The sequence below is a fragment of the Staurois parvus genome, unplaced genomic scaffold (assembly GCF_062004578.1).
Source record: "Staurois parvus isolate SC_StPar_1 unplaced genomic scaffold, SC_StPar_1.0 ptg000002l, whole genome shotgun sequence".
Lineage (NCBI taxonomy): Eukaryota > Metazoa > Chordata > Amphibia > Anura > Ranidae > Staurois > Staurois parvus.
In genome coordinates, this window is record NW_028317798.1 from 1,142,352 (window position 1) to 1,168,162 (window position 25,811).

General features: G+C 39.5%; 1 protein-coding gene across 1 annotated transcript in view; it reads left to right on the plus strand.

Annotated features, from left to right (window-relative positions):
- Positions 1–25,811, plus strand: part of LOC149474723 (steroidogenic factor 1-like) — a 268,368-nt gene that overhangs the window by 194,309 nt on the left and 48,248 nt on the right. The window contains exon 6 of the mRNA XM_089668814.1: positions 9,315–9,462. Coding sequence (XP_089524940.1) covers positions 9,315–9,462 — 148 coding nt within the window. The remainder of the gene's footprint in view (positions 1–9,314; positions 9,463–25,811) is intronic.

Here is a 25,811-nt window from a genome sequence, read left to right on the forward strand (position 1 = left end):
CGCCCCACAGGTTCTGCAGGCTTAAAGGCTCCATGATTCTGTTGGCACCATCAACTGAGAGAGTTTCATTCTTCAACGGGTGACCGGCACTGCGTCTGTACCCGCTGGGGCCCCACCAGGCTCTTCCAGTCTGTGGAGAGCACGAGTCTGAATCAGTATCCAGAGGATAGGACAACGCAAAACATTCAGAAGAGTAATTAGAGGTATATTTAGCAATCCTCGCCGGGACCAGATACCATCTAGTCAAAACCTTGTAATTAGTCTCCAAACTGTGAGGAGGATTTGGTAGCAGACCAAATGTGGTCCCAGTCTGTAGGGCTCATTTGGAGTCCCAGGTCTTTCTCCCCCCTAACGATATAAGTAGGGTTGGACGAGGTCTCAGAGAGAAGATATAGATATCAGAAATAAGACCTCGTCTATGTGGGTCTCTATCACAGGATCGTTCAAAGAAAGACATTGAACGAGCTGAGCGGGAATGGACAGACAGAGGTGCATAGAAATGCTGTAACTGAAGGTATTTAAATATTTCCGACGTTTGTAAAGAGTGCAACTCACGGAGAGTAGAGAAGGGTTTAAAGCCTCCACTGGTTATAAAATGGTGAGTACAAAGCAGATTCACTGAGGACCAGTGTTTGAAGGATCATGGTGAAGACCAAGTCGAGGGGAAGGCTGGGTTTCGTAGATATGAGAGTAGGGGGTTATGCGGCGACTGAAGGGAATAATGGGATTTTAGTCTGTCCCAAAGTGAGAACTAATGGGATGTTATTGGGCGGATGGCAATCTGATGGGTGAAGCCATAGATTGGTAACTGAGAGGGGGTCACAATCAATCGAATCGAGAATGACTCATTGGAGGATTTCTTGAGTTGCGTGATATTTGGGCAATTGTGCGAGATGCGTTACTTGGTAATACTTAGCAAAATCTGGGAGGCCTAGGCCACCCGTGAGCTTAGATTTGTGTATGGTAGCGCAAGGTACACAAGGACGGGTGGAGCCCCAGATATATGTGTACACTCGTCATTGTAGGATACGTAGAAAGTGTGCAGGTACAGGAATAGGTAGCACTCTAAACGAATACAATATTTTGGGAAGAATTGACATTTCCACAACAGTGATCCTGCCCATCCAGGCCAATGGTAAGGAGGATCATTTGGTCATGAGACCAGAAAGGTGGGCCAACATTGGTAAATAGTTGACTGTATAGGCTAGGATTTAGTTTAATGCCTAAAAAGGGATAACAAACAAGGTAAAACCTGTTGCAGATGAGCCAAGTCCATGGGAGGTAGAGAGATATTGAGCGCAGTTGACTTCTGGGTGTTAACGTGAAGGCCAGAGATATTGCCAATATCCTGGAGGAGCCGAAGTAGAGTTGGAGTGGATGTCAATGGAGAGGTGAGAAAGAGGAGCACGTCGTCCGCACAGAGGCAAAGCTTGTGGTGAGATACTCCTAGTTCAAGTCCTTGTATATCTGGATTGGATCTTATCAGCAAGGCCAAAGGCTCTATGGCCAGGGCAAAATGCAAGGGAGAAAGTAGGCAACTTTGACGGGTGCCGCAATGGATTGGAAACGATGCTGATTTATGCCCTAGGTATCTGACTCTAGCCGATGGTGCGCAATATAAAGAGGAAATCCATGCCAAAAAATGAGATCCAAAGTCCCAGCGACACAGGAAAGAGTCAAGATAAGGCCACGATACCATGTCGAAAGCTTTCCGAATATCTAAGGACAAGAAGCAAGTGGGGGAAGTTGCGAGAAGTTGAGATAAGTGCTTATGGAAAATTTCTATGTTTCTCACTGGGTTGCTAGTGTAATCGTCTGGAGATATGCGCAATCGGATCGGTTTAGTAGTTCGGTCAAGTCTACGAAGTGAAAGGGCTAAAATGTGTCCAGTTTGTTCACTTTGGTATAATATTTATGCTGAGACCTACGGAGGGAAAGTTCTGCCTGATCTGTGAGAAAGAGATCCAATTCCAAACGAGATTTCTCCAAAGCTTTTCGGGTACCGGAAGTCAGACTGCTCTGGAAGGCCTGGTGTGACTGGTTGTATTTCATTTCCGGAAGGGGAGCAAAGCTGGCATTTCTCTTTATTTAGAAAAGATGTTTACTGATACAAAACCCTCGGACAACGGGTTTATGCGCCTCCCACAGAAGGAGAGGAGAAATTTCCGGAGTGGAGTTAAGTATTCTTTAAGAGCAATCTTTATAGCCAAACTGTGAGATGGATGGGACAGTAGTTTGTCATTGATGACCCAGGAGGGATCAGTGGCCGAAAGAGCTAGGGATGCGATTGATGTGATGACTGCACTATGGTCAGACCAAGGTATTGGGAGGATGTCAGAGGCGACGAGCCGGGAAGAAGAGCTGACAGTCATGAAGATGTGATCGATGCATGAAAACGATTCGTGAGAATAAGAGTAGAAAGTGTATCGACATTTCACCAGATTAAGCTCTCTACACGTGTCAATTAGAGAGTGACTGTGCAGGAGGTGTTGAAAGGAGAGTTTGGGGGCCAACAGAAGAAGCAGTTGTGGTGACTTGTCTAAAAAAGAGTATAGAGTGCAGTTTGAGTTGCCGCAAACAAGCAGTGTGCCGCATTTCTGTGAGTGTCAGTAGTTGGGAGAGGAACAGCATTGGGCCCTGATTGGGAGCATAGTAAGTAACAGTGACTTCAGAGTCAAGGAGCAAACCCTACAAGAGGAGAAAGCAACCTTCAGGGTCTCTGATCTCGGTATGAAGTGTAAAAGGGGTGGTGCGATGGAAGGCTATGAGGACACCTCTACACTTAGATTTAGCGAAAGTAGTGACAACTTGTGGATAGTGGGGGCCAAAACATTTTGGGGTGGAAGTGGTGGAAAAGTGTGTCTGCTGAAGGCAGACGATATGCGCCTTTTATGAAGCAAATGAACAAAAGGCTTTATTACATTTCTGCAGGACATTAGGACCCTGTACATTCAGGGTAAGGAGATTCAGGGAACCCATGGGGGGAAGATTAGGTCCGGTAAGGAGTGGGAGGTCCTTGTATGAGTGTACATGAAGAGAGGAACAGGGAAGTCACACGAGAGAGCAAAAGGGAGAGGAGAAACAGCATGTAAAACCAAACAGAAACAAAAAGGGGCTGCTATGTCCCAAATGGTGGTCCCTGAGTTACCCGCACAGCGGAGAAAACCAAGGACCAAGAGTAGCCCATGCAGTAAAAAAAACACGGTGCTGTATGGGCTAGTGGTGGGTATGCAGAAACAAGCATAGGGGGAAAGGCAGCCCAAAAATAAACAGAAGTCTGTAGACTCCAGCTGAAACAGCGAGAGCCCAGGCTCCCTGCAAGTCAGGGAAGTCCCGGAACCAGGCAGCACACCCTGAGAACGTTACCCATTGGGGACGTCAAGGTGGATAAATAGTGCAGGTTCATGTTTAGCTGGATTCGGGGCTCCCGTGCATGTAAACCGGTGCCACCATAGCCACTACGTGTCATGAAAACAAGCCAAAAAGAGATAACATTAGCACTATATTAAGCAAACATAATTAGAAACCAAGCAGTCAAAACAAATTATCAAGGAAAACCAGGTCAACCAACTGAAAGGGAAAAGGCCATCCTCTGCAAATTGTGATGAGGGGACCGAGGGAATCGATCCAAAAAGTGGACACAGCCCGGCAGGGAGCAAATGGATAGGTCCAAAGATACTATTAGGAGTCAATCCATAGAGTCTGGTGGTGCTGCAGCAGGAGAAGAGTAGCATCCTCTTTTATAAGAGCTGAGCTGACCTGTGGTGGAGTGAGAGGGGAGACTTTTTCTAGGGGAGTATGATGGTGACCGACGACGGGAGCCATCTGGTGAGGCCACAGGAGGTTGCAACTGAAGGTTCTGCAGCGTGTCGAGGAGGTCTTCTGGAGAACTCCAGACATAATCGTGGTAATAGAAGGAGAAGCAGACCGCAAATGGGAAGCTCCATCTGTAGGCAATGCCGTGCTGCTGAAGGACCTGAAGATGAGGCTTCATAGCTCTGCGTTTAGCAATCGTCGTCGGGCACAAATCTTGAAAAATAGGGTTGACCCTGAAACATCAAGGAGCCTGTTGACCGAGCTGCTTGTAGGAGCTGTTCCTTTGTGCGGAAATAGTGAAATTTTGCGATAATATCACGTGGCGGGCCATCTGGGCAACGTGGAGCTAGCGCTCTATGAACTCTATCCATCTCAAAGCGTTCTATGGGGATCACCGGGGCCAATTTTTGAAAAAGGGCCATTACTGTGGATAGAACATTCATGATGGATTCTGGTAGGGTGCGGATGTGTAAATTTGAGCAGCGGGCCCTATTTTCAAAGTCCTCCAAACAGGCCTGCAGAGTCACATTTTCATCACGGAGGAGTTCAATATCGACAGAGTGGGTTTGGACTGTAGTGTCGAGGTCGTCGACCTGGTGTTCAAGGTCAGAGGTGCACTACCCCAATTCATGGATTTCCTTAGACAGCTTGTCAGTAATGCGGTCCGAGGTCTGTTTCAGGGCTTTGTGTAGCATCCACTCAAATTATTTGAGAAGGTCAGGAGGAGAAAGTTCAGTGGTAGGTGTGTTGGGGGGTCCCTAGGTCAGAGTCAGACTCACCATCAGACATGGAGTGGGATCTGGGATGAGCATCCTGCAGTGGTGCAAGGGTGTGAGGGATGCAAGGGTGACGGCCATCTTGGAAGAAGCCCAAGCCAGGGCCTCTTTGATCGGCTTCATGGGTGGCTGATGACCATTCTTACAGGTACCAGGGGAGTTGCTATGGTGACCAGCCGAGTTGCGGGACCATGGCGGGCCGGGAGCAGTGTCCGGGAGGCTCGATTCCCCACTATGCGCACCGTATGTGTATATTTCTAGTGAAATAGGCCTGATGCAATTTATTGACGTGTGTAACTAATAAACAAGGGTAAAAATGGTACCAACTGTTTACAGTGTAACAAATATAAGTTATGGAAATAAAACATGACTAAACTATTTGTATAAGGTGAGACAAAAGATTGAATATGAAAAATATTTATATGAAGTGTGACATCAAGGTACTCTATGAAGATAAAATGTTACAAAACTATTTAATACATTATGATATAAAATTACATATTTATATGAAGAGCAACATCAGGGTAAGTTACAGTTGCAAGAAAAAGTATGTGAACCCCTTGGGATTATGTGGAGTTTTGCATGAATTGGGCATAAAATGTGCTCTGAACGTCATCTAAGTCACAACAATAGAAGAACACAGTCTGCTGAACATAATACTACACAAACATTAGATGTTGCCATGGTTTAATTGCACATAACATGCAAACATTCACAGTGCAGGGAGGAAAAAGTATGTGAACCTTTGGACTTAATAACTGGTTGACCCTCATTTGGCAGCAATAACCTCAACCAAACTCAACTCAATCTCAACTCAACTCAATCTTGGTCTCATCTGTCCACATTATATTTTGCCAGTAGTGCTGTGGAACATCCAGGTGCTCTTTTTCAAACTTCAAACGTGCTGCAATATTCTTTTTGGACAGCAATGGCTTCCTCCGTGGTGTCCTCCCATGTACTCCATTCTTGTTTAATGTTTTCCTTATTGTAGATGTGTCAACAAAAATGTTAGCATGTGCCAGAGATTTCTGTAGGTCTTTAGCTGACACTCTGGGATTCTTCTTTACCTCATGCAGCATTCTGCGCTGTGCTCTTGCAGTCATTTTTACAGGACGACCATGCCTAGGGAGAGTAGCAACAGTGCTAAACTTTCTCCATTTGTAGACAGTCTGTCTTACCGTGGACACATGAACATCAAGGCTTTTGCAGATACTTTTGTAACCCTTTCCAGCTTCATGCAAGTCAACAATTCTTGATCGTAGGTCTTCTGAGAGCTCTTTTCTGCGAGGCATGGTTCACATCAGACAGTGCTTCTTGAAACCAGTAAACCCAAAACAGGTGTGTGTTTTTTAAGGGCAGGACAGCTGTCAGCAACACATCCAATATCATCACACTGATTGGAGTCAAGGTTGGCTCACTCCTGGCTCCAATTAGCTCTGGGAGAAGTCATTAAGCTAGGGCCTTACATACTTTTTCCTCCCTGCACTGTGAATGTTTACATGTTATGTGCAATTAAACCATGGCAACATCTAATGTTTGTGTAGTATTATGTTCAGCAAACTGTTCTTCTATTGTTGTAACTTAGATGACGTTCAGAGCACATTTTATGCCCAATTCATGCAAAACTCCACGTAATCCCAAGGGGTTCACATACTTTTTCTTGCAACTGTATGTGAATGAAATGTTCCAATAATGTTTACCTAAAGCACAAATAAGAATAAAATATGCAAATGATGAGAGTCATTGGAAAAAGTGAGGCAAAGCAAAAAAAAAAAGGAAAAGAATGAAAGAATGAAAGAGAGAATAAACAATAAATGAGTACATACTAATGAATGATGCGGGGTTATTATTGCATGCATAGTTGCATTTAAGAAGTGAATATTGTGCGAGTGCAGTAACTGAAGGCAAGATGTGGAATGTGCTGTATAGCTGTACTAATTAAAGTATATAATTTAAAGAAAGAATGTAATGGGCTATTTAAATTAGATAAAACTGATATTAGAGGAGATGTGTTTTTACCAGATGACATCAGACAAATGAATAAATGCAATACTATTATTATTATTAATATTATACAGTATTTATATAGTGCCAGAAAGTTTGCTCAGCACTGTACAGAGTAGTGGGGGACAGTACATGAGACAATACAGTAACAAAACAGTATACGAGGGGTTTGAGGGCCCTGCTCTTTCGAGCTTACAATCTAGTACAATCTAGTTTACAATCTCAGTCTGTATAGACACAGTGTGTTCAAATGGTAGATCCTGAAAGTTTCTTTTTGACACAGTTTTTCTATATACGTGGTAATGAGAATTGTAAAAATGTTTGATCGTGGTTGCTAGGATGGGTGAGCTTTGGGTAGAACGGTACTTTGACCTGAACCCAGCATGTTCATGATGTGTTGAACTGCTAAACAAACTGGGCATATTTGGCAGTTCACCCTCCAAAATTTCCCGGTGCTAGAAGTTAAATAAAGCAGCCATAAGGATCATGGGAATTGTGATAACCATATTTGGTTAACATCACCTGGGATCTCTGCTGGTTTTACACTGCAGAAGAGTTGGGATCTTTAGTGGGCCGAAGTGCAGTGATGTAGCATTGTTGGGTGGTGGGTACCCATCTAATGTTGAACAGCATGTGGTCTTGTATGGTATAGAAATAGGGGGCCACATATATGTTGTCATTTCTTTCCTGGCCACCAAGGCTGAACTTCGCTGTGGGTTCACCTAAATTCCCACAGACCAAATTTTACCTGGTTCACGCATTCTTAGTTCCTATTAGCAAACTAAAATTTCCCTGATGGAAGATGTCAAAATGTCTTGAGATGCTTTGGTAAATCTAGATATACAGTATGTGTGTTCAGTCTTTGGAAAAATGTTTTAATTGCTCTGTCCACTTATTTTAACTCACATGGTTGATGATACTGTGTATTGGGAAGTACCATTTACAAAGGTTTTTATTGGCTGGATAGTACCATATTTTTTGTGAAGTCACCATGTTGGTCTTGGTAGTAATAATATCACAGCCGAGGAATATTGGGTTAAAACATTCGTAGCATCCTACATTCTAAGAGGTTTGTAGCTTCAGCTCCTATTTCTTGCAAATGTGGTCAGGTGTCAGTGTATTTTTTAAAGTGTTAGCTCTACATAAAGTTAATTTAGATTGGTTAGGGAATTTGTGCTTTAAAATTGGATCAGCTATGCCAATATATGCCAACGTGTATATTATTTTCATTAAATTTTATGCTGAGTTCTGTATTTTTTTATAAAGTTTGGGGTGTAACTGGGAATCTTCTTCTCTTTAGTGTTTGCCAATTGTAGTATCTTGTGATCATTGTCCAGTCTCATTGAATGCTTCTTCTGTAAGGGCATATCATTCACGTATAAGGAGAGGGGAGATTCTTAACACATTTTTGCAAATGATGACCAATGAACTGTGATAAATTAGCTGGTATGTAGTTGGTACCAGAGATGGTTGGTATGCTGGAGTGATTGGAGAGAAAATTATGAATTTTGAGCAAGTTATAAAAATGAGAAACATGTTGTAATTTGATTTTTGGTGATCATTAGCTGTTTTTTAGTGATCAGGTCTTTAAACGTTTTGTGTATGAAATTCTTGAATTATTGTTCAAAACTTATTATGGGTCCATATTTAGAGTTGAGTACTACTGTAAATGTATAAATGTAATACATTTCATCTTTGACTACCTCAGTACCAGTATGCTCAGTTTACAGTGCTGTGATAGCTTGCCAAATGCTTGGTAATGTAAAACTGTACCCAACTTAATTGTATGCCGATAGAGCCTTCGTTTGATGGTATTTATTTATATTTATTTGCTTTTTTTTTTACTATATAAACAAAATAAAAATTTTGTGGAAAAAAACATTTTTGTTACTTTGATTTAAAACTTATTAAATTAACAGCTGAAGTAGTATGATTTCAAAGTCAGGGCGATTTCATGTGCAGCTTGCTAACATCTGTGCGACTTCATGCACAGACATCAATGCAAGTTGCACATGAAATTGCCAAAAATATTGCAAAATTGGTGCAAGTCGCACCAACATGAATTGTTTTAAATAGGGTGCAAATTGTCAGGCAATTTTGAACTATCAAATTGCATTGGTGGGAACGGGGGCTTATGATCACTTGAAGCTACTTCTTTGCAGTTAGCAGCAGCGTTGTCAACCTGCTGTGTGTGCTCCTTTAATCGACTATTGGACTTCCTATCCTGGCTAACTGAAGGAGGACAATTCGTAGAGACCCACGTGCAATATATGCTGCCTCTTTTACTCCAAAAGCATGTTGTTGGAGCACCGTATTATAAACTCACAGTGTGGTACAATGAAAGGCACAAAATTCAAAATTTTTTGTAAATTCAACATCAAACTAAGATGGCACCATATACACTGAACAGAAATGTGCAATTTGCTAGATATAGTAAATTCTGAGATTGCATTCACTTTATACATGTCTGCAGCTGTGTGCTTGTGTGAGCCTGTAATGCAAGCTTTTCATAATCATATATCCCTGCATTTGTTCATTGACTTTAATAAATCAAGCCCATTGCATCCCCAGAATTCCTGGAAAAAAATTACAGAAAACCTGAAAGAGATTTTGGCTAATTGCAGTTCTCCTTTAAATATTTAAAGTCCATACAATATTGTTTAGCCATTAAAAATGAAGAGTGGCGTTTATACTTCATGTGGTCTTTTGTTTTTTTAGATTGAGCTGTCATCCATTGCAGTCCAGGCTGGATCCACGCTGAATAACCTGGTTCTTAGAGCACAGGAGCTCGTCATTCTTCTACATTCCCTACAGGTGGACAGACAGGAGTTTGTGTGCCTGAAATTTCTCATACTCTTCAGTCTCGGTGAGTGCAGAATATTTTTCATTTCTTGAAATGTGGGCTTGAAATAAAGTTGGTGAGAACTACCAGTGTCAGAGCAAGGTCATCTAGAGCCAAGGGTGAACATGCCAAATTGCACCCTCCCCCCCACTCCCAGATGTATGAGCATTATGTGTAAGTGAAAATCCCCCTCTCAAGAAAAAAATCAAGTGCTAATCTGCATGCTTACCCCAAGCATAAATTCCCCCTCCTCAGAGTACAAATCCACCCCCTGATGAAATCCCCCCTCCCAGAAAAAATATTTGCCCCCATACCCCCCAGCACAAATCTCCCCTCCAAAAAAACAATCCCCCATCTAGCACAAATCATCTACTCCTCAAATTTCTCCTCCCAGCACAAATTCCCTTCCCTCAATCCCCCAAACTAGCACAAATCCCCTACAAATTTCCCCTCCTAGCACAGATACCCCCCCCCCCCCAATCATCCCATCATCCCTACTAAATCTTCTACCTCTCAAATTTCCCCTTCAAGCACAAATCTCCCCCCTTCAGCACAAATTCCCTTTCTCTAATCCCCCCAACACATTTCCTCTCCTACCACCATTTCCAGTGTGTGCGTTGAAAGGCTTCTTAGCGTCTTTTCAATGCATGTTTTGGGCAGATGCATCAAGAGCCCATTATGGCAATGCCCCCCATCCCCCCCAGCACAAATCACCCCTCCAAAAAAAAGTCCCCCTCCTGGTACAAATCCTTTACCCTTATATTTCCTACTCCAAGCACCCCCCCCCACTCCAAATCCCCCCTTTCCAGCACAAATTCCTTTCCCCCAATCCCCCAACCTAGCACAATTCCCTCCCACAAACTTCCCCCCTAGCACAAATATCCCCTAATCATCCCTAGTAGCACAAATCCCCCATCCAAACACAAATCCCCCCAAATCACAACTCCTAGCACAGCTCCCCAAATTTCACCTCCTAGAGCAATTCTCATCCCTTGACCCCCCCCCCCCAATTCCCCTTTTCAAGACAAATCCTCTCCCCCCAATCTCCTTGTGGTGCCCCCCCCCAACCTCATATGATACCACAATGCCCAGGGCAGCCTCCACTTCTGCCCACCCCTTGTCCCAGCCCTGTGAACTACTCTGAAGTCCTAAATGAAAGTTCTGGCATTCATTATTGTCCTGTGATGTTGAAAATCATAGCCAGTTGGTGACTTTGTTTATGTGCTAATGATATAATGGGTAGTATAATGGCTTTTGGATTTGACTAATATTAGATGTTAGCTATTGAACTAAGCCCTAATTATAAATCATCATTTTTGGCAAATAACAAATCTATACTGGATGAGGGTGCATTTCCCTATGCACCATCTGACCAACTGATGAATCAAAAATATAACCTTTATTCAAATATATAAAAAATGTATGCTCAGCTGTAATTAATGCCTATTGGAGTGAAATGTACTGTGCACAACAATATAACTGGATACCATTGCAATTATTTACCTTACATCCAAATGGTTAATAACACCAGACCAAATCCAAAACCATACCATTTTAGATAAAGTGACGGCATACAAAGAGGCACTGTAGTTTGATCATAAGCCTATCAGCTTGAATATATAATCTCTGTTAAGGAAATGGAGTTACCCCATGGATAAAACTAATTGGATAGTATAATCTATCTTGCTACAGATATGTAATATGGGTACACTCATCCATGAGCTTAAATGTCGGCCTCTCATGGATAAGCCCCATACATCACCATATCCAACAAAAATACCTCAATGTCTTGAGGAATGCAAATGATGCACTGTAAAATGCAGTACAGACCTCTCCAAAAAAAGGGGGGAGAGAGGAGTGAATAGCATGTGCATTCAAAAAGTGCTCCCAAAGAAAGACCCAAAGAAAAAAAAGAAACTCTACATGTTTCGCTCCAGAAAATAGAGCTTCGTCAGGAAATATAAAGAATTAAAATAGGTCACATAGTGGCTGGAAGTTGTGCTCAGCTGCACATGATGGTAAAATGGCCAGTTATTAACCATTTGGATGTAAGGTAAATAATTGCAATGGTATCCAGTTATATTGGTGTGTGCAGTACATTCCACTCCAATAGGCTTTACAGCTGAGCATACATTTTTTTATATATTTGAATAAAGGTTATATTTTTGATTCTTCAGTTGGGCAGATGGTGCATAGGGAAACGCACCCTCGTTCAGTATATATTTAATATTAGATGTTTCCTGTTTTGTTATAACATTTACCTTTTAAGTACTTAAAGTAAACCCATATAGCTAAAGTAAAAGGTTCACTGCAGGAACTGTGAGGTGACTGTACATACCTATCCCTAAATGCCACCCATGTGTGGATGCATTTCCTAAATGTTCTGAGTTTCCTTCAAATTCCTGAAAAAGTTGATACTTGCAAGCAAGCAAGTGCCTCCTCAACAATCAGGCCTTCTGACTGTCTACTCAGACATCAAATACTGCATTGTTAGGAGGGTTGGGAGGTGTTCTTCCATATCTGAGGTGTATAAAGACCAACAAAAGCCAACCCAACTTAGATCCCCACTGCCAGCTTTCTTGAGTACAAGTCCACTGCTGGCTCAGACATCAAATTCTCTGGCTTGCATCTTTTCTCTGAGTATAGAGCATGACATCCTTATCTTCCCCTTAAATTGCACCCTAGCTTTAACCACTTTGAGACTGGGTAATGTACATGTACATCAAGTGGTTATTAGACATGTGCAGAACGAAGAAAATTGTTTTGTTTTGTTTCTTATCGATTTGTTAAGTTACGAATTTCATTTAGTTGCATTTGTAATAAAATTAGTTTAGTTTGTTTTTGACCGGATTTTAATTTTTCCAATGGATTCAAAGTATTTGAATCGAATTTGAGCTGAAAATATTGAATCTGAATTCATAGCTGGTACTATTCTATTCGAAATTTGAAATTCGAATTTAAGAGGATGGGTATATTCTTTCTATTCTATTCTATTTTTTTGTATTCTATTCTTTTATTTTCTATTTTATTATTTTCTATTCTCTTCTATTCCTTTATATTCTATTCCTTTATTTTTGGTCTATTTTATTCTATTCTTTTTTTCTATTCTATTATTTTATTTTATATTTTATTCTTTTCTATTCTCTTCTCTTCTTTTTTATTATCTTCTCTTATTTTATATTCTATTTTATTCAATCTTTTTCTATTCTATTCCTTTATTTTCTATTCTAATTTATTTTATTCTTTTTTTATTACTTTTTTGTATTTTTTTGCTGTATTATAAAATACTAGTAGGTAGGTTAGATTTCTGCTTAAAGAAACTCTATCTCACTTAAAGCCCACATGGGCTGCATCAGTTAAAGTGAATTCCTGCCTACAACTAAACACATTTAAAAATGTCCATCCCCTCTCTCGCTACCTAATCCATCCAAAAGAAAAGTGTATACTTATCCATTTTCAGCCCTCTCCAGTCCGATCACATGATTGCCTGCATCAGAGAATGACAGCTGTAGAGGAGAGCAGGGAGCGCTCAATAACAACGGAGAATTCTGGTGATGTCACCTATAGGCTCCAATGTTCCAGTCGTTGTCTGCACTTCCTCCTCTCCCCTGCAGCCACTAATTAACAATGGGGAGCCAGAGCTTCAGATCTTGTGAAAAGACCAATTTTCTTTTATTATTTTCCATTCAATTCTATTCTGTTTTGTTTTACTCTGTTCTATTCTATTCTGTTTTCTTCTATTTTATTCTTTTCAAAATTTGAATTTTGGAAAACTGCTATATTCTAACAATAATACACAGTCTTTGAAGGAAATCAACAATAGTCAGCAATATGTTTATATTTCGAATTTGCTTTTGTGAATGCGATTCGAATTCAATTTGAATTTCACACAAAATTTTGTTTAGTTATTTTGGATTTGTTTAAATTCATTACCATTGTAATAAGGTACATCCTAATCTCCATCCTAATCTCCAAGTAATGAAAAGTTTGGCCGAATTTAGATTTGGAACAAAACGACCTGCACATGTCTAGTGGTTATATGTAGTGGTTATGCCTGCAGCTACAGGCATAATTCCAGTATAATTTTTAGAGCTGGCGATGCTCTTTCTTGTAAAAGCAATCCTGATGGCTGATTAGCCGGTGGATTGGATTTACAGGTGGTGCCTCTTTGGGCTCTCCTGTCTCCTCAGCCAGGGACTGAAACCAGCAGATCCGCTGGCTTACCCTAGAGGTGCTCAGAGATCGAATCTTGCCCACTCATCTCTATGGCATTAGAAACCGGAAGCAACAAGTATTTTGTCACTTCTTGTTTTGGGTCTTTCTATACAAACTATTTTTAGCTTGTGAAAGAATCAAATCAAACCAATCCAGGTTTGATCCGATGCTTTTAAGGGCAGAGTAGACATCTTGGGTCTAATAGATCATAGATATCTCATTAAAAAGGACCTATCATTTCTTATTGCTGTCACAAGGGATGTTTACATTCCCTGTGATAGCAATACAAGTGGTCAAAGAAAACATTTAAGGAGACAGCGTAAAAAAAAGAATTCAAACAAAATAGAGAAAAAAAATTTAAGTGCCCCCCCAGTCCCACCATGCTTGCGTGCAAAGGCGAAAGGCAGGTGCCGGTCCAGCACGGATACATAGACAACGATCCCACCACACATGTAAGGTATCGATGTGAACATCAGAGTGAGAACAATAATTCTAGCACCTCCTGTGTAACTCAAAACTTACAACCTTTAAATGCTTTTAAAGTTTTTCTCATGGAAATTTGTTAAGTACCATAGTTTGGTGCCATTCCATAGAGCGTGTGCATTTTTTTTTGAAAGCGTGACATGTTAGGAATCTATTTACTCGGCATAACATCATCTTTTATATTTTATCAAAAAGTTGTGTATTTTATTGTGGTTTATGCATTAAAATTTATTAAAATATATTTTTTCCCCAAAAATAGTGTTTGAAAAACCGCTGCCCAAATACATAAAAAAATGTCAAAACGCACCAATTTTCTTCTTTAGGGCCTCTGCTTAAAAAAAATATAATAAAAATATAAGAATATAATGTTTGAGGGTTCTAAGTAACTTTAAAAGAAATGTTGATTTTTACATGTAAAAAATGTCAGAAAAGGACTGGCGGTGGTCAATTTGTCTAAAATAGTACATGGGAAAAAAAAACAAACCAACGTATATGGTAACTAGAGATGAGCGAATTATTCAAAAATTCGATTCGGCTGATTCGCCGAATTTGCGGAATAAATTTGATTCGATGCGAATTTATTCGTTGCGAATTTAACTTATTAAAAGGGTTTCTAGGCTTCAGAGAGCCTTTATATTAGTGCAGAACACTGTACCTTTAATTTAAATGCCCTTGGAGTCTGCTGGGGAAGAGAAATAATACTGTCAGTCAGTATGACATGCAGATGAGTGCCGTCGATCTTAGAATCACCGCACACTTCACTCATTTGGGCAGTCACGGGGCACGACGAAGAAGATGAAGAAGAAGATGAAGAAGAAGAAGAAGATGAAGAAGAAGATGAAGAAGAAGATGAAGAAGAAGAAGAAGAAGATGAAGAAGAAGATGAAGAAGATGAAGAAGAAGATGATGAAGAAGATGATGATGAAGAAGATGATGAAGAAGAAGATGATGAAGAAGAAGAAGATGAAGAAGAAGAAGAAGAAGAAGATGAGGATGAAGAAGAAGAAGAAGAAGATGAGGATGAAGAAGAAGAAGGAAAATAAGAAGAAGGAAAATAAGAAGAAGGAAAATAAGAAGAAGAAGAAGAAGAAGAAGGAAAATAAGAAGAAGAAGAAGAAGGAAAATAAGAAGAAGAAGAAGGAAAATAAGAAGAAGAAGAAGAAGAAGAAGGAAAATAAGAAGAAGAGGAAGAAGAAGGAAAATAAGAAGAAGAAGAAGAATGAAAATAAGAAGAAGAAGAAGAAGAGGAATAAGGAAAATAAGAAGAAGAATGAAAAGAAGAAGGAGAAGAAGAAGAAGAAGGAGAAGAAGAAGAAGGAGAAGAAGAATGAAAAGAAGAATGAAAAGAAGAAGGAGAAGAAGAATGAAAAGAAGAATGAAAAGAAGAAGGAGAAGAAGAATGAAAATAATAAGAAGAAGAAGAATGAAAATAAGAAGAAGAAGAATGAAAATAAGAAGAAGAAGAAGAATGAAAAGAAGAAGGAGAAGAAGAATGAAAAGAAGAAGGAGAAGAAGAAGGAGAAGAAGAATGAAAAGAAGAAGAATGAAAATAAGAAGAATTCCAGTACAGCAAAAAGTGTATCTGCAGAGAGCTCCGCTATTTCTGACAGTTCTCTGACAGTTCCTTCACATTTACAGTGGTTGAAACATTGTATCTATTTGTTTCCGAATAAAAACATCTGTATCCTAAATGGAAACAAATAGATACAATGTTTCAACCTCTGTAAATGTGAAGGAACTGTCAGAGAACTGTCAGAAATAGCGGAGCTCTCTGCAGGGACACTTTTTGCCGGCTGTAGAAGGGATGAAAATCGGCCGATCGGGAAAAATTTGATTCGTGCATCCGAAGTTTGCTAATTTTCGGATTCAGTGCGAATCAAATTTTTCATAATATTCGAAACGAATTCCACTTCGCCAAGTTCGATTCGCTCATCTCTAATGGTAACGGTAAACAGCATCTCTCTCTCTCTCTCTCCCCTCTCTCCTCTTTCTCCTCTCTCTCTCTCTCTCTCTCTCTCTCTCTCCTCTCTCTCCTCTCTCTCTCTCTCTCCTCTCTCTCCTCTCTCTCTCCTCTCTTTTTTTTTTGCTTCAACTCAAAGAGAGAGACTCCTATGTTAAACACTCTCGATCATCAAAAGCATAGAGTCACTTACCAAATAGTTGGACCTCAAGATGAAGGAAGGTCAAAGCTTGCATGTTTATGGAGGTATCCCCATACGGGATGAAAGAAGGAACATATCCTCCTTTCATTCAAACCGCTCAATACTCCAATACATGCTTGATACATAGAAGGGGAAGGGTCCAGGTAGTGCAGGTAATCCAGGTGATCTATTATTTTAAAATAGACAAACAATACAAAAAATGTACATTGAATTGGAATGCAATGCAGGAAATGTGCATGGTTTGTAGTATTGCCCGCACCGAATTAGTGTAAACCTAGGTTTATCCTGTCACAGAAACTTTGCTAGGTTAGAGGCAGCCTGACTTGCTTCTAATTGTCACAAATTTGTTTTATAAATGTCCCCCTATGAAATTTTGCAGATTCCATCTGAACTTTACACAAGAACAATGTAAAAGAGTGATGTAAATACTGTATGTATTGCTATACCATAGTGAAAACAAATTCTTTCCCAAATACATATCTTGGTATAGTTTTTATTTGAAGAATTAGTATTAAAGAACTCCATTCAAAAATAAGATAAATTAAAAAGCCCATTAAAAGATAAAGTAGCAAACCAGCTTATGCTGCAATTTTTGCTTCCAATCCAGAGATTCCCCTGCAGTACTTTTTTTCTGTAGCTATGTTTTTTCAGTCATTCAACCTACATTCTCTGAGCCCAGGCTGTCCTGGACCTGTCCCAGCCTATGAGTGGACCGCAAAAGGAGAAGCAACATTTTGTGTCCATTGTACATGCAAGTCAAATTCTACTTTAATTACTGAGCATTTGTGAGTAAAGTGAATATAGGTATGAATTCCTTAGAGCCTAATTTAAACTATACTTTTTGCTGATTTAAATTTTTTTCTAGTTTAGTTTGTGTTGTGGGATTTTCTCAAGTTGTATAATTGACCAGGCTCTGTTGAGTTATACAAAGGACTGTGTTGGAGGTGCAGTATGTGTCCTAATCCCTGAAGATAGTCAGCAATAGGTTGGGCCAGGCTTTAACAAACAAGTTGAACAAGTGTCAAGGCCTTGGGACGGGCTCGGAGACCAGTAAATATAGCTGTAGAGGGACTCACACCGACCAACAGGATAGGTATACAAGCAGGTCACCCTGGCAGATGACATAGCTCACCTGAGGTGCAGGGTCTAAGCACAAACCTGTATTCACCAGAGCTCCTCATGGTGGGGATGGCTTTTGCTGTATGTTCGTACCACATTTCTCAGGATCGCCCCTCCAGAAGGTCCAGTAGGGATCAAAGCATAGCATAGTCATTAAACAAGCCAAGGTCAGAAACAAGTGGTTGCAGGTTGGGATCAAGCAGAAGCACAGTTGAGGGACAAGAGAAGGTCGATAATGAGTGTTAACAAAAATACTGATGGCAGCAGGAGTGACAAGATCAAGATATTGGCTGGAGAGCACAATACTGTGTCAAACAGTCATGTAGAGACATGACTTAATTCAGGAAGTTCATGGGAGGAGAAAAGGGTTCAAAGTTCAAGAGAATTTTCTAGGCAGGATCATACAAGGAAATGTCCAAGGAGCTGTCCAGTATTCCAGGAGGCTCAGCAAGAAGAGACCTCACCAGACACAGCAGAGATTGCAGGTTCAGATCCAGGTCCTGGGAACAAGCATCTAGAGATCTTGGGTGTGAAATCGGGTCCTGAGGGCAAAGCTCTTTGGGGCTGAGAGATATCTACCAAGTTTTGGGACCTAACCCATGCTATCCTTAGTGTAGTGGAAGGAAAAGCTTGGGGTAATAGAGCCTAATATAAATATCCACTGGTATCAATGTTGCAGTCATTACGAACCCCTGTCTTGTAGGAGCTACAGTGCTGCCAGTATGCTGTGTATCTTTATCAGCATAATAAGCCTGAACACCCAATTGGAAGCTTTCAGTTTTGAGCAGTTTTACTTTTGGGAATTTATTCGCCACCCCGAATTATACAGTAATGTAAGAAAAAAAGGACTGTTTGAAAACAAAGTCAATAATATTGCACAGGGATAGGCTGATTAGATTTCAGTGTGTGTGTGTGTGTGTGTGGGGGGGGGGGGGGGGGTCCCACTCACAGTATACAAGGCCCAACAGAATGGAGACACTGCCATGGAAATGTGCCTCAGGTGGCCCATTCTCCCACTATAGTGGAGGCTCAATCTTCATATCACTATAGTGGAAGCTCAGTCTTCACACCACTATAATGGAGGCTCAGTCTTAACATTTATACAGGTGCAGAGTGGCCTTGAAGAAAAAAAAATACCTAAATGTATTAACAATAGAGCTTCATATAATATTAAGGCAGCAAGGGAAAAAACACAAAGATTTATCACCACAGTGCTGGGGGAGGAGAGAGAGCTGATTATACAATGAAGTCTAAACTGTGTTTGCAGACAGTATGTGATAGCTCACTCACTAAGTTTTAATTAAATGACCAGTCTTGGGTTAGTCATTCGCAGTTTTATCAAGAAAATGAAAACAAATAATTGAGCTCTGAAGTGACTTTGAATATGTAACTGTGTGGTTGCCGTCACATTCTTCTGACCTCAGAGACCGGCAGAGCTGAAATTACAGTGACTGATACAAATATTTGTGCTTCTTTAGTGTAGATAGGAACATGCTAAAGTTTGTACATATTTTCCATGTAGTGCAATTCATACTAAGGAGGGATTTATCAAAGTCCTACTTGGCATAAATCAGGCCACCTCTAAACTAGCAAAACAATCTGCAGAAATGTTTTTGCATGTCTGGAGAACTGGTTGCAACATTGCATACTCCTAAATCAAACGTCTTTATTATACCAAGAAAAGTTTTTCCTTTAAAACACAACAACGAAGACATATTGAGGGACATGTTTTATGTCACTGTGATAGAATGCTTGAGTAGCAAAAGAAAAATGTTTCATGAGCCAATCTGAAAATCAGTCAAACTGATGAATTGTGACTTTATGACTAGCTGCAGTATGTCAGTATTTGTACAATCTATGACAAGCCATACGAATCAGAAATGCCCAGGTACCTGAATTGTTTGTTTTTTTTCATAAGATATATATGCATAAAAATATTCTGGAAAAAATTTAGTTTTTCCAATTCTAATGTGTTTGGTACTGCTTTACTATGAATTAAGCTTTGATCTTAGCAATGTGTTGCATCGTGGTTAACGATAATCTTTCTTTAATAAGGTGCTATAGGAAATGATGCATGTACCTTAGCCAGACTTCAATTTTTAAAGACATACAATATATTTGAAACTTATTTTTTTAAATTTTTTTCAGATATTTTGTAATAACACATTTCAACATGCAGTGTGTGTGTGTGTATATATATATATTGACATATATTTTGAAATATATTGAATATGGCCAAAATTGTAGCATTTCAAATATATGGCAATATATTTGGAAAGAATATTTCTAAAATATATTTCAAATATATTTTTCTTCCATGTGGGAAGGCAGCCAGTCAAACTAAGATCAGCTTGACCAGCTGCTTTACTAGCCAGTACTTGCCACAGAAACCAGAAATGACAAAATCCTCGTTTCTTTCGGCTCCATTAATCACAGAGGAGGGGGAAGAAGGGATGTTCCTCCTCCTCCCTGTGGGCAGCTGGCCTGACAGCAGCAGTTACAGGCTCCCCTACAGGACAGGAGAGCCCAGGAGTGACAGCAGCCAGAGCTTGGGGGGAGGCTTTTGAGCCTGTAAAAGTGATCGGGCCACTTGGTTCACTTTTACTGGAAATCTAATTGCTGGCTAAAAAATGATACCTGCAGCCACAATCCTGGTATAACTACTTGTTTCTGAAGCTGTATATCTATGGTCTAAGCACGGCAAGTGGTTAAAAAAAAAAGTATGGGGGGCATGGCCAGTCTTTGGAACTAACAGAAAGCCTCAAATATTGCTGATGAGATTAACTTTCCATTCTAAGGTCTTGGAGCACACATGAAAGGGGGACTGTCTGCACACCATACTAATGGAATATTTAAACCCGTACTTTTGTGGAATGCCTATCTGCTATCCAAACATGCAGCTGTTTACATTTTTGACCAGATTTCCTCTTGAGACTAAAGGTGCTTACAAATCAAGCTGTAAAGCATTGTTGGGAAGTACAGCAACCTGCAAGCTGTGTGTGTGTTATGTCATTGAAACACATAAGGGCAGGGACTGCCAAATCACCAATTGAGCCTTAAGTTAGAATCAGCTAAATACATTTTAGCTGCATCAGATCAAAAGGTAGATTTCTTTCTAAAGCTGCTACATGTATAAGCAATCATAATGTTTAAAAAGAAAACAAGCCCTGATGACTTTCCTAGATTAGCACAATGCTAATATGGTAACATTATATTGCTCTTGTCACTGTGTTAAAAAGAAAAACAAATTGAAAAAGAAATTATTAAAAATGTTTTTTTGTACTGCCACAAGTCAGTGTCCCTGATCACACCAATTATATGATGACACTGTACTCACTGGTGACATTATGTAACAAAAAAAAAAATATATATATATATCTATATAAAAAGCTTTTTTCATTTCCTAATTTTCTAATTTTCCTAATTTTCCAAAGAATTATGACAAAAATTACAACTTGCCATTCCTAATATACCATAGTTTGTGGACTCTATAACTTTCCTACAGACTAAGTAATATACACTGATTTGGGTTATTTTCACCAAAGAAATGTATACATTTTGGCCTAAATATATAAAGAACAGTTATTTATATGCAACATTTTATAACAGAAACCAAAAAACACATTTCTTTTAAAAATTTGGGCCATATTTCATTTATTTTGCAAAAAAAGTAAAAAGCCCAGCGGTGATTAAGAACCACCAAAAAAGAAAAAAAAAGCTTTATTTGGGTGAAAAAAAATTATAAACATTTCATATGGGTACAGTGTTGCATGACTGCATAATTGTCAAAAAAATTGTCAGCGCCGAAAGCTGTAAATTGGCAAAAAGGGGAGAAGCTGGTTAAAAAAATCCAAGGCTTATGATTCGCAGTGCATTACTAAACTAATATATATATTTTATATGTTAATTGGATCCTCTCTAGTATGAGTATGTTTGCATATGAACCAGCGACCTTAGATTGTCAGCTCCATGGCTGCAAGGGCTGATATGAATGTACAATTTAGGCAAAATGCTGCAAAATTGTTGCTACCATATAAATGCCTGTAATATAAAAAATATACAGTCAGTTAAGGTTTACAAGCATTTAATGTATTTTTCACATTTTCACTTGCTGTTGAATTCCCTATAGAAATATACAGAATCTATTTTTTACACTTGTATTAACAGAAAGGAACACTGAACAACAGCTATTGTTTAATATTACTTAGACAGAAAGCTTTTAAAATGTTTACAAGACTTTTTACACTGAGCAGATCACATTATTTATTGTTTGGGTGTAGTTTTTTTTTCAGGGAACAGAGCATCTGACATATGATTACAAAATCATGATTAAAATTATATACAGTAATAGTAAATGTATTAGGACTTGTTTACATGGTTGGTCGATGGAGGTAAAACAAGCAGTTGAGCCACGGATTTACAACCCCTTGACCACCGAGGTGCAAGTTAACATGGCATGGAACATGTTGGCACACTGCAGGGTTAAAATGATAAAACATTTGGTAGACAATATGTGCACCAAATGGCACTCACTCAAGTGCACAGGGCCATGCCAGTGCTCCAATGGAGAGTTCAGACTGAACCCAAGCTCATGTCTATTCTGGATCTGCCTGAAGCTGGAGCTTAAGTGCTGAAATCACTCCAGAGCAAACAAGGAGCACTGCCAACCATATTTACTATATCTGTGGAATGTAATGTGTCTCCTACACATGACTTGCCACCTGGCATGGCTGGTACTTGCCAGAAATTTAGCTGCCCAGTTTTCATCCTGTATGTTACAAATGACTTTTATCTTTGAGTCGATTTATTGTGAAAAATTTGTCAATGTTTGAGATTCATGAACACTCAACTCTCCTATGTGGACATGTCTTGACAAGGAACATGCTGATAAGAGTATAGAACAGAGAGAGGACATCACCAGTCTCTTGCTGGCCCTTCACTGTCCAGTCACAGGCTGCAGGCAGAGAGGTGATCATGATGTGCTGCTTAACTGCAGAAGATAAAAAAATTAGGTCACCAGGATGGCTTTTCTATGTGGCAGAGGTGTATAAATCTCAGGACTGGATGAACATAAATTCAAATCCTATGGCAAGGATATAGGTGTTTTAACTGTGTATTAAAATATTTTTAATACTGTTTGCTTGGACTGCAGCTTTAAGTCAAATCTTTGTTAGTTAGCAGTGCCTAATTTTTTTTTACATAAAGCACAGAAACAGAAATTGAAGACTCCAAAATAGACTGTATTTGTAACATCCAGTCCAAATCTGATAGTGGAGGGGAACCACAGATATGGTGTCGGCACAACATCACTGTTGACACTTGAGCAGGAGATAGGCCATGGAATGTACGTCACACAGGGTTTATTAAGGTTGTCACTCTACGGGAACGAAAGATTTCTCATAGCTGTGGAGGCTCTTGCCAACCCTGCTTAGACTAGTTCACATGTTTCATTGCTGCTTAGACAAAATAGACTAAGAGGGTTCAGGTCAAGTGAAGTAAGGGTGAACAATTGAACATTTTTACATTTTATTAAAGCCAGTTATTTTTGTGTCATTTATGCCAAGTTTGTTAAGGAGCAAAATATGTTTTCACTGTTTTGATGCCTATTCCTTAAAAAAACAAAAATATTACCTACAGTAGGGGAGAGCTTGTCCTTAGTGAGGGGGGTAGAATAAAACAAGCATTTTAATTATTAATTAGGGTCAACTTTGTGATGAACTCTCTCCAGTTTATCAGAACATTTTATGACGTTTTTGAACCATGTTTTCCATGATGATCTTTGAAAGCCTCTTCCAAAAACTTTTGGATTCTGACCTGGGATTCCAAATTCCACCTGCAGGTCTTCTATCTTCCAACATCTGTTAGTGTAGTAGATATTAATACACATACAGACATATTTCAGACAGATTTCACAGCTAAATGTCTATGACAGTGTTCTTCAAACTGTAGCCTGTGAGCCAGATATGGCCCTTTGCTTGCTTTTATCCAGCTCTTTGGGCACTGTTTTTCCCCTGATAAGAGGCATGATTCTTCCTACTAAGACCAATGATGGGGCACTATTCCTTCCCCTGACATCAATAACGGGGCACTATTTCTCCCACTGATGAAAGGCTGTATTCCTCCCACTAACGTCAATAATGAGACACCATTCCTTCCATTGACACCAACAATGGGACATAATTCCTCCCACTGACACCAACTATGGGGCATCATTCCTCCCACTGACACCATCAATGGGACATTATTCCTCCCACTGACACCAGCGATGGTGCATCATTCCTCCCACTTTTACCAATGATGGGGCATTATATCTCCATCCATACAATTCCATAGGCACTATGCAATATTTTTACTCCTATTGACCACCAACCCTGGGATATTGTTTACTCCCAAAGATGACGGGACATTTTCTATTCCCAAAGGTCAGAGTGTGGCCCTCTTAAAGTCTGAAGGACAGTAATCTGGCCCTTTGTTTAGAATGTTTGGAGACCCCTGGTATATGTTATTTAATTTAAATCTGCACTTATGTTTTGCTAATTTTACCCCACACACCTTTGAAGCACTAATGAACTAAGAAGTTCACTTTAGAGCTTCCTGGTCCAGCCTAACAGCTTCCTGGGTCAACTCCCTTTTCCAAGGTGTGCATGCTTCTTTACTGGCCATTAATTAGGCCTTAGGTTGAAGAGCTGACTTTAAACTGGAACACCAAGCAAAAGGCTTAGTGCACAGGCAAAATGTATATTTACAAATTAAGATCCGGAAAGAGGTCTATGGCAACCAAAGCTAGGATGCCAAAGTGCAACTTCCACACCTCCCGATGTGAGGAGGGGTGCAGAAGTGTTGCAATAGATATAAAGTGCTATTTTACTCTTCGATGTGTCCTCTATTTTTTGATACCAAAATAATATTTCTCGCATGAAGCATGGCAAACTAATTTCCAAAGAAATTAAAGGGCTTTTTAAAATGTTGCCTATGCATTTTTACTAATACATTTACTAAGGATTGAAATTAAAAGCAATGTAAAAAAAAATTGTGAGGCTGTAAAATTTTAAATATATCCTTGCCAGCACTGGGCAGAGGGTCAGTGCAGACACAGAGGCCACATCCATGGGCTTACTCTCTGCTCAATGACAGTTGTTCCAGTCATAATAATAGCTGGTGGCAGGTGTTATCATTCCATTGATGTGAATAGGGATGAGCTGAAAGTTCAGTCCAAACACAAGTGTGGACCGGGCCTTGGCTGATCAGGTATTCAGACAAACGCCTGAAGATTTTCATGTTTGGTGGGAGACGAATGTCATGTACATTAGCACTATTACTTCTTCTATTATACATGACAGCTTCCCTCTCTCAATGGTTGTTAAGGACTTTGACAGGTGCAGGCTTTACCAAGTCCTTATCTACCAGTGATGTCATGTATGTACAGTGCCCCTACTCATCCATTAAAATACGTAAACAGTAAAAAAAATACACTTATGGTTTTTTACCTTTATTAGGAAAAACCCCCCAAAAGTGTCTCATGATGTACATCCACCATCAATTACATCGTCCAGTAGATCCATGCCAGCAATGATGCTCAACATATAATGGTGTATGTAATCATTATGGGTTGAAAAATCTCTGTAATTTTTCTCTGTAATCTCTCTGTAATTATTCATTCAATCACTATGGATTGAAAAATCTCTCTGTAAATAGAAGTTTGCCATTCTGGATAATCTGAGTCATATGGATTGATCAGTCCTAGTCCATTGTAAGCTGGCTGTCCACCTTGTCATTTTAATCTATTTTCAGGAGAGGCCAACTTTTATAAATCAGCTTTACACCTTATACACAGGCATTCAGAATTCAGATCTAAATTGATTCCCAGTCCAACTGATCCCATTTGTCAAATATCATTTTGTGATTGGATTTACCATGCCATCCGTAACTGAAAACTGATTGTGCTAGGAATTGATTTGCAGTGGGAATTTAGTTGCAATAATCTCACACAAAACAGCCTATACATCAGACATAAACAAGATGTTATTAATTTTCAAGAAACTGGTTTTGTGCTCCCATTTACATTTAGGCAAATAACATATTTGCAGTATCACACATTAATAAGGGAAATGATGCAAACAATAAGTCTAAGGAGCTTCTGATCCTTTACTGAATGGTCAAATCAACCTAATTTTTACATTGAGTGGCACTGTTCCTTTTTTGTCTAAAAATGTACTATTTAAAGTTAATTCCTTTTTTATTTTACTTGAATGGGGTAAAATCAATTAGACATAAGGACATGGATAGCAATAAACATGTGACAGAAGTTCTAACCTTTCCCAAGTTAAAATAAGAAATACATTTTGACTGCCTGTAGGCTTTAGCTGAATGTTAAGTTTTACATTTTATGCTATA